Genomic DNA, 15,854 nt, shown 5'->3' on the forward strand with positions numbered 1-15,854 from the left:
GGAAATTCAATTTCCTTTTACCCCTTACCCATGCAAGACTAACCTGGTCAAATTGGTTCCTTGGCACACTGACCACCAATTCCAATGATACGGAGAGAGAAAACCTCAAGTTCAAAGGTGAAAGGTATCATTAAAGCAAGATAACATTTTGCATTTAGTGAGAACTGCAATAAATGGAATTGCAATAAAACAAACCTTTAGCAATTGCAAATTTTTGGGGAAAAATGTGACTTATACATGGTTGTGTTAAAATCAAAATTGCAATTAAGCGAATTGCAAATCAATTGATCCAACTGTATGAGGACACAGAAGCAAATGTAATATCCCTGTGGATAGAGGACAGGTACTACTTGGAATGGAATCTACATTCACTGGGATTCTGCACCGTTAAAAGCATGATCAAAATTTCATCGGTAGGGTGGTGGTCACAATCTGCTGCCCTTTCCTGCTGTGTCAGATTACAGTTTCGGGGTATGTCTGCAGGCCTTCTCAGGCTATCCTGGGAATTCTGCTCATTTCATCCCACTAAGATCCAGCATTGGCCATGCCAATTCAAAAAAAATCTCAAGAATATACACTTGATCCCAGGAGCATTGATTTGTTATGAGATTTATGTGCACTTTACCCTTCAAGGAACTTTTACTAAAAAGTCAGTATTTAGTTCCAGAAGAACCTTTGGCTTTCTCAATACCTAAGTAAGCTTGATGGGTGGATACCCATATTGTCTCAAGATTTGAAATGGGATCCATGTCAATGGCTGGAGGAACATACTAACTTCTATGGGACGGAGCGAGGATCCTGGAATTTTGGGACATTAATATTTAAACAAAGGCCTGTGATTTAGTGCTTCATCACAGATAATTTATGATTCTGTTTTTTAAAAAGGACTTGAAAATCTGCTGAAAAAATTTAGTGATTTACAGTGATTCTTTCACGTAAAACTCCTTAATTAGCACATATTTATGGCGTAGTGCCTTTAATATGTTTGGAATTTCATAAAATAAAAAGGTCACACTGTTATTAATGTAATAAAATTAGGGTTTAAGAAGTCTTGAATTGTGTTTTTTGAAACTTAGTCCCATCACCATGTCAGAGTTCTGTGAGTAAGATGCCACATTACAACTAAATGCCTGGGATGATGGATGTCCATGAAAAAAATATAAAATCCAATTATTTTTTATTTTGCATGTTTTATAAATTTATGCTTATTATTGTGAATTATGTCAAAAATGGGGAATTATTTTTTTCCAATTTTGCATATTGTGTCACTATCAAACGCTCTCAGGTCAAATGTAATTCAGGCTATCTCCAACTCTGCCATAGTAATATGACTTAACCTTGACCTATACTGCCAGCTCAGAAAAACACTCCATTTGCACCAATGTGATATTTCCGTTTCCTATACCAGCCATCCTTGTAATTGGTACAGAATTATGTGGAGTGGTAGCCAATAGGAATTCGGTTGTGACCACCTAAGTTCATTTCATTTCGGACCTTTATGGCTGGTTAAGAGACAAGGCTTCCAACCTTTAAATTTGGGCCAGATTTTATTATGATTTGAGAGATGAAAAAGTTTGTGCTGACTCATTACAGCGCCAAGTCCTCCTGTGAGTAATTTTTTTGTTCTATGTACAGGTATATTCAGGCTGCAACTTCCCCAAAGGACATTGTCATACTGTTTGACATTAGTGGCAGTATGAAAGGTCTCAGACTGACAATAGCCAAACATACCATCAATACTATCCTGGACACATTGGGTGAAAACGATTTTGTCAATATTATTGCTGTAAGTAAAACAGGCAAGAAAATTTCAATATTTCCTTCACAGTTTGAAATTCTGTCAGCCTTATGTTGTGTTTTCTGAACATGATACTTGTGTATTAAGCATTTAGGTATTTCAGAGTCACAGAGCAATTTAGTCAGTCTCATTCCCCTTTTTGATACCATAGCCCTGCAAGTTTATTTCCTTCAAGTGCCTATTCAATTTCCTTTTGAAATCATTAATCATGTCGGTTTCCACCATCCTCTTAGGCAGCGAGTTCCAGGTCATTACCACACACTTGATGTAGAGTTATTAGAAATGAAGGATCTAGAAAGTTGAATATACCATGCTCATTTTTCATGCATAAAGCAGCTACTTGCATATTACATATTAAATAAGGTTTCCAGGGCACACAACAAAAGCATTCAATAACACAATTAACATCTTGCAGGTTTCTAGCTTTCTGGCAGCAATCATGATTCATTCATGCAGCGCCAAAACTTGGGGCACCATCTACAGCTTCATGCTGGCTATCATCGTGCGCTCTTGGGCTAATAAAATGGCCCCAAGATAATAATAGCGACAGAGAAATATTTTCTATTTTGACTACTTAAGTTATTCTACTTATGCCAAGTTAATGGAGCCAGGTTTACTTAGCAAGCTAGTGGAAAGAGAAGTGGCCTTGGAGTTACTGAGTTGGGGCAAGGTACAAGTCCTTATCTGTGACTTGGTGGGAGCAGGAAGTTTGATTGGGTTCAAGGTGCACCAGGTTTTGCCTCAAAAGCATGTTGGCATAAATTCATGCAAGTTTCAGAGTGTGTTTAAGAAGCATTGTTCTCACAGTGGGAGGCATATCTAAGTCATGGAGCCATCATCAACAATCCCAAATTCTGTGATCCTTGTGAATGTACTCAACTACTTAAAGTGTACAGTTTTTCAGGATCTGTTGATTAAGGCAGAAATACTGGTTTAAAGGAAAACTGCTACATTGAGATTGTTTGTAGGAACCTTCAGCTAGATCTTGGTATTTATTACATAATTTAAACAAAATCACAGGATGCCTTTTACTAATTCCACATTATATTTTTGGAGAATATTATGTAGACTAAGATGGTACAGTCAGTCCTCACTAAAAGATATGATTGCTTTCCTGAAAATCGTGACTTGAGGTGAAACATTTTTTTGCGAACCATGGGTTCCCATAGAAATCAATGTTAAAGCCAGAGTTTGGTTCCTTCGGACAATTCTTGCCCGCAAAAAACAATGCACATGCTGAAATGCTGTACCATACATGTGCAGCACTGTGCATTCCTAGCTGGAATAACTTGTAAAATAAAATAAATCACTGAATATAGCAGGAATATTATAAATATTGAAGTTAGATAACACTAAATCACTCAAACAAGACCTAAGTAGCACACCCCGGGTTACCCACAGTTCGACAGCCGGCAGCTTCCCATCCCTGATCTGCACTCCTGCTTCCGGGATCTCGGGCCTCGGCCTCTCCCCACAGCCTGGGCCTCTGGTGAGTGTAGTGGTGGCTCCGGAATCAGAACATGGTGGTGGCTGTCCCAGAGCTCAGTGAGGGGGAGCGGGGCCAGAGGGCAGACGACGTAAAGTTGAAAATGGCGATGTAAATAAAAAAAAGGTCCTAAAGAGTAAACGATGGATCTGCACCTGAAGTGCTGAATTTGCAAGGCTATAGACCAGGTGCTGGAAAGTGGGGTTGAAATGAGTGGCTAGTTTCTTTTTTTCCCTTTTTTGGCTGGTGCAGACATGATGGGCTGAATGGCCTCTATCGGTGCCGTTTCTGTCTGTTGACATAAGCCTGAGGGCTATCATTATTGGATTTCTGCTGCAATAACTGATTTTACAAACTAACATTATCACAGTGAGATGTCTGTTGAGTGACCAGTTTGCTTGACAGCTCCAAGTGGTTATTGAATAGAAATGTTTGTTTTCACAAGAGATTAGTTGAAGAAATTTCTATGTATTGAATGTTTTTTTAATCAATTAGAGTAGCTTTGTTTAAAATAGATCACAGGGAGGTGATAGTGTAGTGGTATTGTCGCTGGACTAGTAATCCAGAGACCCAGGGTAATGCTCTGGGAACCCAGATTCAAATCCTGCCACGGCAGATAGTGGAATTTGAATTGAATAAAAACCTGGAACTAAAAGTCTGATAATGGCTATGAAGCCATTGTCGATTGTTGTTAAAAACCCATCTGGTTCAGTAATGCCCTTTGGTGAAGAAAATCTGCCCACCTTACCTGGCCTGGCTTACATGTGACTCCAGACCCACAGCAATGTGGTTGACTCTTAAAATGCCCTCTGAATAGGGGCAGTTAGGGGTGGGCAATAAATGCTAGCTTAGCCAGCGACGCCAACATCCCATTAATAAAAAAAAATAGACACATAACTTGGTTTTATGTCAGCATCGCTCCTGAGGTTTGCCCATTGTGGATTCTAGGTGAGTTGACAAGGAGAGGGTAAGGGCAAAGTGTGGTGGGTGGGGGCATGGGTTGGCACTAAGATGGCATAATATCTTTAAAGGGCCATGGGGGTCGTGGAGGGCGGGGGGGAGGTGGTGGAGGGGATGGGAGGGGAGGAGGGTGGTGGCCAGGGGCATAGGGGATATGAGGGGCCATAGGGGTTGGGTAGAGGGGTGTGGGTTGGCATCGGGGTATGAGGAGCCATGGGGGTCATTTGAGTGGCATTTGTTGGCATGAGGGGCCAATGGAGGGCATGAGGTGGCATAGGTTGGCATGGAAGGGGCACGGGGAGTATGTGGGGTTTAGGGTGAAGGCTGGAGGACTTTTTTTTTGTTCTAATCATCTTCTTCATTGAATTCAACAAAGCGCCAGGGCACGGAGGCAGGCCTTCACCCTAACCCGCCTCTGCACCCAGCAGCCTCCACACTTGTTCCGGAGTTGGCGGGCCTGATTTCTAATCCAATACCTTGCCCCACACCCCTCTGCTCACCCTCCCCCCTGCCTCCCACCTCCCACCCCCATCCCCACGAAGACAAAAGTTGGAACTGAGGGCAGCAATTTTAAAAGGTCAGATTCACAGAGCTGAGAATTATCCTGTCTCTGCACACCCAACCCAGGAGCGAAAATCTGACACCCTAAATTTATTGTAAAATATTTATAGTTATGAGAACATTCTCTTACACTAGCTGAGGCTTGTCCAACCCACAGCCCACAGGCCATAGAGAAGCCCCTCCATGTGGCTCTGGAATGATTGTTCAAAAATGGTAAGATGGCTCAGTGCGTTTGAATGATGCCTATAAGCATCAAATGTGGGAGAGAAACAGGCTGTGATTGGAGGAGCAGCATACACTAGCAACTGTGAGTAATTGAAGATAGAGAGAGACTTTGGAGAGCACGTTCACCATGCTTTCCCGTGGGTGCTGGTGCCCTGCGCCAGTAGCGGCCGTTTTCCCCCCAGCTACAGCTGCTTTCCCCCGGTACTTCCCACACCCCACCGGTTCTCCCCTGCATTCCCCGGCTCTCAGCCCTCCCCTCGGTGAGCACCGATGTTTGGGCACTGCTCGGCTCCGCTCCAGCTCTCATTGCACCTACCCCCACCCGAAGCCCATTTTGTGAGTGATAGTGAGTAAGTGAGAGTGAGGGCGGGTGAGTGAGAGAGTTTGAAGGTGAGTGAATGAGTGTGGGTGGGTGAAGTTGAATGTGTGGGTGTGAGGGTGGGTAAGTGGGTGGCTGTGTATGGGGGTGCACCTGAGAGAGAGGGTGAGCGTGCGCAGGAGAGAGGGTGAGCGCGCGTGAGAGAGAGGGTGAGTGTGCAGGAGAGCGTGAGCGCAAGCATGTGTGACAGAGAGGGTGAGTGCGTGTGTTTGTGTGAGAGGTGAATGATGGGGTGGGGTTAGTGTGTGCATCTGGCTCACTCCCAGTTGTAGGGTTCTCATTCACCCTCACCCCCACATACCAACAGGCACTCTCACAGTGGGTGAGGGTGAATGAGTGAGCACCCTGAAACTCAGAGTTAGCTGGACACACACACACTCACCCTTTCACAATTGAATGGTTGTCTTTATTACTCATTTTTTAATTATCAATTTATTGTTGTGATTATTTTTTGCTCAGTAAGTTGTTTCTAATGATACATCAGCTTTTATTTTGAAATTCATGTTTAATGTCTTGCCAAACCTCATCTTTCTGAAATTTGTTCATTGGCCCGCCTAGTGTGAGAAAAATAGGAATGTGTCCCCCGGTGAGAAAGGTTTGGACAAGCCTGCATTAGCTTCTTTCCATTCTGCTTTCTCCTAGACTCTCAGATCACATGAGTTTATGTCACATCCTTCTATGACACTACAGACTGTTACAGTTAACCTTTGATGTGACTTAGTCTAACATACTCCATTGTACTACCTCTCCCCCAAAGCCTCTGTTCAGACTTCAACATTCTCTGATGTTCCTGGAAACCCAATGCTTCAGTTTCCTAGTCATACTTTTAGTGTTTTGAAGTCTCATAGGAAATATAGCCTCTTTTTGCTCTCTTAGGTAAATGTTGTTTTCCTTTCTCTTTCCATGTTCACTTCTTGTCCTCTCTTCTCTCTCCTTCCTCTCTTTTATTGAGACCTCTTCTTAAACTGATAAGCGTTGAGGTGTCTTCACTAGTCCACCATACCTTGTTCTTCTCTCGTTTGTAGGGAATAAGCCATCTCATTCTGCTGTTGGTCCTCTGAATGCTGTTGAACAGATTTCAAACTAGTAGATGGTTCAGGATCCCCTGCTTCAGAGTCTTTTTTCAGTTCTGATGATGGCGACCTCTCTGGTTTCTGATTTCCACTCTGCTGCTGAATTGCAATCAAAGCCCTTCTGTTTCTTCATACGTTGTCCAGATGGAACAAGGCACAGTAAGATCTAGGATGTGGTGATTTCTCCACTATTTCTCCAAATCTCGATTGATCTCTGATCCAAACCTGTTCTCCCAGTTGAAGATCTGATAATGCTCTCATTCTGTAACAGCTATCATAGTGTTTCTTCTGTTTACTTTGGTAAACTTCCTCTCTTTTTCGTACTTTCTCTATGCCTTTGTGTTTGACCTGTGGCAACAATGCATGTGGAAGGGTCAGAATCTGTGTCTGCATCCTCTTTCCCCCATGAGTAAGTTGCAAGGAGCCAATCCATTCTGCAAGGGTGAGGATTTATAACTCAACAGCACTAGTTGAAAATCCTCATTCTTTTTCAGTGGTGCCTTTACAGTTCTGACACATCTCTTAGCTTCTCCATTAGCCTGAGGAAACCACAGTTAAGCTTATGTGAACAAATCCAAATAATTCTGTAAACTCTTGAAACTCTTATGTTCGCGAATTGTGGACCGTTATCTGATATCACACTATCAGGAATCCCATAGACTGCAAACATTTCTTTCAATGATGTTATCACTGCTTCTGGTGTGTGACCGTGTAACTGTTTCACTTTAATCCACCTCGAGTAGTAATCTACTACTCAAACATTTTCCCTCTATGCTCAAATAAATCCATTCCTAGGTATTCCCATGGATCTTTAGGAAAAGAAGATGACATTAGTGGTTTTTTTGATGCCTGTCTGTGATTGTACATGTGATACATCTGGATATCATTTCTTCCAAAGACTTTGAGAGACCTGGTCACCAATCTGAATACCATGCTCTGGCTCTGCACTTGGTAATACCTAAATGACCTTGTTGTAGGCGTTGTAAGATTTCAAGTATCAACATTCTTGAGATTACTATTCGACCATCGTATAGCAGGAAATAATTGATCACTGTCAGATGTGCTTGCTGCTCAAAATATGGTCTCAAGATAGGACCATGTGGTATATATATTGGCCATCCTCTAATGCGAAATTCTCTGATCTGATTACATTCCTCATCTGATTTTTGAGCCTTTTTGACTTCATTCGATCTTTGTGTAATTGCGGGTAATGCATAAACTGTCATTATAGCAAACTCCTCGAATTCTTCCACAATTTCATTACCACATTTTTCTGGATTCTCTGTTTCAATGCATGATAATGCCCCTACTGCATTCTGTTGTTTTCCTTGAATATATACCATATGAGCAGCAAACCTCATCAATTTTAATTTAAACCTTTGGACTCTTGATGGCATCACTGCAAGCTCTTTCAAATTCAACAGTGTGACTAAAGCATTATGGTCTGTTTCTATTGTAATGTGAAGACCTAAGATGAAGTCAGTAAATTTTTCACATGCCTACATGGCTGTTAATGCTTCCTTTTCGATTACTGTGTATCTCTTCTCTGTATCTGTTAATGACCATGTTGTGTAATAGATTAGTCTGTATTTTCCATCTCTTTGTACCTGAATAAGTGCTATGCCCAATCCTGTAGTGGGTGTCTCCATTGCAATTATTGTAGGTAACTCCGGATCATAGTGTGCGAATATCTCTGATGACATCAACCTCCTTGTGTTTTTTTTGCATGATTGCTAATGTGCTTCTTCCTAACACCATTCATTGTCTTGGCGTAACAAATGGCAAAGTGGCTTGTTGAGTTCTGTTAAGTTTTTAAGAAATGTTGCCACTTGATTCACTATTCACATGAGGCTTTGTAACTCTGTGATGCTTGTTGGAGCTGGAAATTCTGTTTATGACTCTGGTCTTTAGTGGATCAGCCTGTATTCCTGATGCTCTCAATATGTGACCAAGAAACCTGACTGTTGGCTGTATAACTCACACTTGCAGTTAAGTGTCAATCCTGCCTCTTGTAGTCTTCTCAGTTCTGCTTTCACACTCATGTAATGCTCAGCTCGAGTGGACCTATGTATCAACACGTCATCCATGTGGCAAACAACTCCATGTAAGCCCTCTAAAAGATTTGGCATTGTTCTTTGAAAGATCTCTGGTACTGATGTTATTCCAAAGGGTAACCTGTTTAGACAGAATCTTCCAAATCGTGTTATGGAAGTTGTGAGAAGCTTGGACCCCTCTTCTAGTGATATTTGCCAGAATCCACAGTTAGCGCTAATTTAGAGAATATTGAGCTCATCCCTAATTTAGCTAAACTATCATCTACTGATACCATTTGATGGACTTCTCTTTTCACAGCTATATTGAGTTGTGTGAGATCAACACATATTCCTATGGAATTGTTTGGTTTTGAACTGGTACTGCCCCTGAGCACCAACTCATGGGCTCTTTTATGGATGAAATGACTCCTTGTCTTATCATTAAGCTGATCACTTTCTTTACCTTTTACCTAATGGGTGTTGAACCTTTCTGGGTCTCTATAAGCCTATTGGTTTTGCACCTGGATGATGCACTGTCAGATAATTTGCAGTCCCGATTTAATGCTGATGAAGAGCCCAGATGGAGGCAGAACTGACCTGGGCTTGGTTTTATATGATACACTGTTTTCAGCTCTCCCAATCCTGTAAATAACTTCAGAAATTCTGTTCTGAAGTTTCCAGGTTGACCTACACCATTCTTTATTTCTTCTATTCTGTGGATTAAATTCAATTCCATCCATGCCTTTCTATTTCAAAGTGAACTCTGACCTTGAATTACATACGGTGCTTCAGTAATTACCTTTTCTTTGTGCTTTAAAGTAGCTGTTAGCTCTCCCGGAACCTTCAGCTCTGTTCCTCCTGGTCCATGTAGCTTTTTGTTGGATGGCTGAATAACTCTCTTGTTTAACCATGGTTCAGCATCTGAAAGAACTGAAACTGTTGCTCCAGTATCTAATTTAAAGTGTGTCCTGTGACCTTCCAGCATGATCTCTGCACTCCAATAGTTTCCACTTACCCTTCTTAGGAGAGATTAAAGAAGTATCTCAATGCCTTATGAATCTTCAACTTCATGGACTCTGTTTCCTTTTAAAACTTCTTCTTTTTGGGTGTTCTGACTGTGTTTTTTCTACTGCAACATACTGCCTGAAAATGCCCCATCTTTTTGCACCAATGGCATTAAGCATTTTGGCTGGATGGTTCCTGCACATATGCCTTTCTCTTTGCAGCAGCTAGTCTGGGCTACTGCCATTAATTGCTTTTCATGCCGCAAGTCTCTTCTAATTTCATTTTATTATGCCTGAATTCAACTGTACATGTTACTTTGGGATTTGGGCTATCTCTCTCCTCTGACTATCGATCGGTTCTGCCTCCTGACCTGAGCTCTTCACCAGCGTCAAGTTGGGACTGCAAATTATCTGACAATGCATCATTTATTAGTCCAACAACTATCCTGTTGTGAATTAGCTCCTTTTTCAGATTACTGTACTCACTTTCTTCTGCAAATCAGTACAAATCATTAATGAATCCGTCAATGCTTTCCCCGTGTCTCTGGGTATGTTTATTGAACTTTGCGTGTTTTACGATTGCATTCTTGCAGAGATTGAAATATGTCTCCAGTGCATCAATGACTTTGATGTATGTGGCCTTACCCTCATTGATCCCGAGGATAACTAAAATGTCATCCATTGCATCTGACAAGGTGTACATTGTCAGGTGTACTGACCTGCTCATAGTCTGCCTTCACTTCGAGATCCGATGCGGTGTGAAATCGAGCCAATCTCTTGTATCACTTTAGCCACGCTTCAGCCTGATTTAGGCCTCCAACTTTCTCAAACCCTCCGGTAGAGGTAGAGATTTTTCTAGTGTCATCCTTTTATCGCTTGCTACCATATATTATTGTGTTGTTGGGCTGAAATGGTTTCAATAACTCCTGAAGACTGTTAGATGCAAATACTGTAGCTTTATTGTAACATATTGACAGTTATGAGAACGCTTTACACTAGCTTCTTTCCATACGGCTTTCTCCTAGACTCTCAGGTCGCATGAATATATGTCACTTCCTTCTGTGATATCACAGACTATTACAGTTAACCCTTTATGGCATTTAAAAATCTAACATTCTGCATTATACTGCCCACTGGTTGGAAAGTCAGGGGTGAGCCTGCCTCTGCTGGACCTAGGAGCCATGACTGGATTTTACAGTTGTCAGGCAATTACTTGCCTGAAGACATGGTTTCCGCATGCCCCCCTGCCTCCACAAACCCCTGAGGCAGAATGTCCCACCTTCAAGAGCTGGTGGCCAATCAGAGGACAGCAGACCTTTAGTCCTAGTGGCACAACTAAGAGCAGTGGCCACTATTGGTACTGCAGGTAGTCCCTAAGCAGGAACGGCAATGGGGGCCAGTGAGGTAGGTACATGAGGTGGACTCTTTGGGGCCAGCCAGGCAGGCCCTGGTGTGTTGGGGTAGGGAATGGTGATTGGGAGGCCAGCATAAGGTATTACACAGGGGCAATCCTTTCTGCTGGGGAAGGGTCTGTCTCTGGGTCACAGGGTGCCCGAACAGGAGCTACCCTACCCTGAGCCCGCACCCAGGTCACCAGGGTATACCTGGCAACCTTGCCTCACAGTGTGGGCACAACCCCCTCTGGTAAAATATCAGTAGAGGCAAGAAGAGGCCTTTAAGGGTGTCAGTTGGTTCACCACCTCCCCTGTCACTGGTAAAATTCCTGCAGGGGCAGGTAGATGACAGGCACAGCATCTCCTTCCACCCCACCAATTTTCATACCTGCCAACCCATTCCGGGGGTTGGGGGAGGTCGTATAATTGCGGCCATGGATGGAGGAGTAGCAGAGATTAATTGAAGTGTCTGAAAAAGTATATTGCCTGGTCCAGCAATTGAATTTTGCATAGCCAGTGAGAAAGCAGTATTTACAAATACTGTGATTGAATGCTAAGTACAAGATGAGATAAAACACTTGTGATATTAGCCTTCTGTAGAATGTACCTACTGAAGCAGTCATGAACATCACTTCATATTACCAGCACTGAATCAATTCTGTCTGTACCCTTTTAATACTTGAAAGCCATTCAATATGAATGACCACAATGTGAATGTTTATCTAATGGTGAGTTTTATTCTGTATTCCTACTAGTACAGTGATTACGTCCACTATGTTGAGCCCTGCTTCGAAGGAACACTGGTGCAGGCTGACAGAGACAACCGAGAGGTGGGTGCCAAGGTCTTTTCCCAGTTCTGATAAGTGAGTTGTCGCAACTAGAACAAGGTTTATGTGTAGAATAATGGATAATCCGAAAAAGATAACAGCTGGGACCTACCAAAGTATTTTGGTGGTTAACAAATGGAATAACGGATTTTGGACTGAGATAAAGGTGGGAAAAAAGTTTGGGTGATTGAATGCCTATCGAAGAAAAAGTTGCATATTGTCATTTAATTAATGGTTCCTATAATATTGTATTGTAGTATTGTAGATATTGTAGTAAGTTCCAGGAGTGGAGGATAATTTATAGCCATCATATGAGCCAAGGATTAGATCACTACCTTAAAATCACTCTTTGAATGTGATATATACATAACATGTTAATTTACTTGGGATTTTATTGCTGTTTTGGAGTAGCTTTAGTGCTGCCAGTATTTTCTGGTGGTCCAAATGGCTTCTGCCTATGTGCCCAATGTCAGTGATGACTGATGGCATTCACACAGCAGGATTTGCAAAATGACAGGTTTATTGAGAAATAATTTGTAGCTGATTATCAGGAATTCTATGCCTTTTCTATTAAAAATGATTTGCAATTATTTGTTTACATCTCTTTAGATTAATTTTAATGTCCTTTTAACTTATATGATTACCTTTTAATCTATACAGCAGCCTGTGCAAACATCTATCTTTCCTCCACTTGCTAATGGACCCCGATATAGTTATCTATGGCCAGCTAGGTTAATTTCCACCCAACACGGCTGCTAATCTTTTGTTTCCAATCATTCTGTACTCCTTACAAATAAATTCATGCAAATGAAAAATAACATGAAATAGGCAAAACACTAACTGAATAATGTGAGCCTTTCAAAGAAGAAATTGTTTGGGCAGAATATACACATTCTCATTAGGGGGAGAGCAAGGGCATCCAAAGCTAGAACTCATTGGATCGCTAAATATCTATATAACATATAGATATAAAGATAAAATGAGACAGAAAACTGAGGCTAATGACTTATGCAAGGTTCATAATACAGCTAGTGTAGAAAGTACAGAGGAGATTTGAAGAGTATAAAATCAAGGAAGCTATAAAAAAAACAATAAAACACAGGTTAGGCTGGAGTATTTGTTCAATTTTGAGCGCCACACCTTAAAACAGATGTCGATCTTTGGAAGGGTGTAGAAGAGAAGTACCAGGAATTAAGAACTTCAGTTATGTGGAGTGACTGGAAAAGCTGGGATTGTTCTCCTTAGAGCAAAGAAGGTTGAGAGGAGATTTGATAGCCGTGTTCAAAATCATGAAGAACCTGAGGCAACATGAGGAAACATTTTCTTACATTGCAAGTTGTTATGATCTGGAATGCACTGCCTGAAAGGGTGGTGGAAGCAGATTCACAAGTAACATTTAAGGAGAGTTGGATAAATACCTGAGGGGAAAATATTATGGGGCTATGATAAAAGAGCAGGGTAGTGGGACTAATTGGATAGTTCTACCAAACAGTCAGTACAGTCCAATGGATCGAATGGCCTCCTCCTGTGCTGCATCATTCTATATTTCTGTCTGTATGAATATGCTGAATATCACCTCAACCAATAGCTATAACACACCCTGACATATCTTGCTTACTTGTATAGAAGATTTGCTAATGAGACATACTCAGACCTAAGTGTATAGACACTCCAGTGGAGTACTAAGGAAAGTACTGCATTATCAGAATTGCCATTTGTTATGGACAGGAGTGTGGGGTTAATTTAAACCACACTAATTTCTCCTCTCAGCACCCCTCCGTAAACAAAAAGGTGTTTTTTGATTTGCTTCCCCTTTTATAAGCGGTGGCGTATTTCCCAACCCCTCAGTTTTGGTGTGATCCCTAATTTCCTATTAATAATCCCATCACAAACTAGAGATAGAATGAACTCAAAGGGTTTGTTTATTTGCACACACTCGAACATGGGAGGAGGGTAGCAACATTGCCTCCTTTGTACTCACACAGTAAAACAGGGATAGAGAAAAGAAAGGCTTACAGTGCAGAGACCACAGAGTAAAGAAACATGCTTTCACATGGGTCCAGAGTCCAGAATCAAAGTCCGATGAGGTATTCCTTCACTGAGGTCAGTGGGCTGAAAACCGATGCGGTATAATTCACTTTTTTGGTGGTATTGACTTCACACAATGAGATAGGTATGCAGAAATGAATCAGTCTTGTAGGCGATGGTACAGAAGTTCCAATAGAAACAGTGTAGATGGGGCCAGGTATTCAATCTGGGCAGGGCCCCTTTTCTGTGATGCTGCTGGTTAGATAGTAAAATGGCAGACTGAGCTTGAAGTTTCACAAACTAGAGGTTCCTGTCACGTGACTCCCACTTCCACATTGTCCTTGACAAAGAATGTGCATTCCTCACTTGGGTCCCTGAGATTGTTAAATGTCCCAGCCATTAAGGATTGAAAGGAATGTTTGTCCTAGCTGACGAGTAGACTCCTGTTGACCAACCTGGTTTAAGAAATGCAGATAGCCTTTGTATAGCTCTCTTTGAATTTGGCCTTTGAAGCCCACAGGGCGGTCATTAGTGTCTCTTCAGAGATAACAAGGTGCAAGTTTCTTCAATACTGCCATGATAGCTCCTATTGTTCAAGGGTGACAGACAGACATAGCTTCAGCCATTTTAAAAGGGCTTTGTCCAGTTTTTTAAAATTTTAAAGATAGCCATGATATCTGTCATGAAGCTATTAATGTATATAATACTATTGGAAAATATTTTTCTTTTAAAATAGAGGTTTAGTCTGGGTGCTTTGATATATACTAGTTTTGAGATGTAAACAAACATAGCGTATTTGCATTTTTTGAATACAGCATTCAAGAAGTGGGGTGAAAACTAATGCCTGTCTAGCAGATACCGAGCAATATGTTTATATTACTAATAAAATTGGTATCGTGAAAGGGGTTTTATTGTTAGAGAGGTTTAGTTCAGAGGTTGGTGATACAATGAGAATTTACATTCAGTGGAGGTGGTAGGTAAAACTTCAGCAGTTTTCGGGTGTGCAGAGCAGAGGCAACATAAGATCAAAAGGCAGCTACAAGCCTCCAACTGACTCCACAGGAACCAAAGTGAAAAGAACCTCATTTTGAATTCGTAAGGTGAAAATGCTTTGCCTGGTGTTTGGTTAAGTCCATGGGTTGCTGAGGCCTTATCTCAGACATAACACTTAAAATTATAGGTTATGACAGTTGTTTAAAGTTTCCCCCTGGGATTTTTAAATAACTCCGCTTTACCAACTGCATCGGTCATAACAATATCTATATCTATTTTATAAAAAAACCCAGGATGAAGTCTTGGTCTGCTTATACATTCTTTAGATGAAACAAACTATGATCCCAGCTGCCTTTTCAATTGGTTCAGGTGGATGTTCAAGACACTAGAGGCAAAATTTAATGGCCTTATTTATTATTATTAAAATTTAATTGGCAAGTTTGGTGGTGGCAAGGGCATTTAATCACGCTGGAGGGAACCCCCCACATTCCCATCCCTACCCGAATTAAGGCTGTGGCCAGAAGGCCCGTGGTTGGCCTTCCTGGCCCACTGCCCGCCCAATTGAGATGCCCATTGAAGGGCCTCATCCTGCTGCTGCTGGTATTAATCCAGCGGCAGGTGGGGTCTTTGCCATACTGGAACCATGACAAGCAAACCGGTACATAGTTGCTTGCCAGCTTCTTGGGGGGGGGAGTTGGGGGTTGGTCATTCAAAGGCACTCAGTGCCTGATCGAGGGATGTGCCATCAGGAAATGGGCGGCCGTTGAAAGCCACCCCCTGCCCTTGCTGCCGAGCCCCCAACCCCCTCCCTGCAACCCCCAACCCGTGAACACCCTCCTTCCATCACTCACCTGTGGCCTGGGTCTAGCAACTATCCTAGGCTTCAGGTGGGTTGTACAGGCAGTGGGCACTGCCTCCCCAGTGATGTTGCCAATCAATGGAGCTGCTGGCCCCAAATTGACTGGCAGCTCTTGTTGTGTATAACCCTGGGGTCCTTGATCCTGAGATAGGCCAGCCACTGGCCTGTCAAGTGCCTGAGCCACAATTAGTGTGGCAGGACTTCCCAAAAAGAGGTGATGCAGGGCTCTCACCT

General features: G+C 42.1%; 1 protein-coding gene across 2 annotated transcripts in view; it reads left to right on the top strand.

Moving 5' to 3' along the window:
- The window catches only part of cacna2d4a (calcium channel, voltage-dependent, alpha 2/delta subunit 4a), a 718,409-nt gene that overhangs the window by 157,164 nt on the left and 545,391 nt on the right, over positions 1–15,854 (top strand). For both annotated transcript variants that reach the window (XM_078568258.1, XM_078568257.1), the window contains exons 8-9: positions 1,636–1,786; positions 11,669–11,743. In XM_078568258.1, coding sequence (XP_078424384.1) covers positions 1,636–1,786; positions 11,669–11,743 — 226 coding nt within the window. The remainder of the gene's footprint in view (positions 1–1,635; positions 1,787–11,668; positions 11,744–15,854) is intronic.

The sequence above is a fragment of the Cetorhinus maximus genome, chromosome 22 (assembly GCF_964194155.1).
Source record: "Cetorhinus maximus chromosome 22, sCetMax3.hap1.1, whole genome shotgun sequence".
Taxonomy (NCBI): Eukaryota; Metazoa; Chordata; class Chondrichthyes; order Lamniformes; family Cetorhinidae; genus Cetorhinus; species Cetorhinus maximus.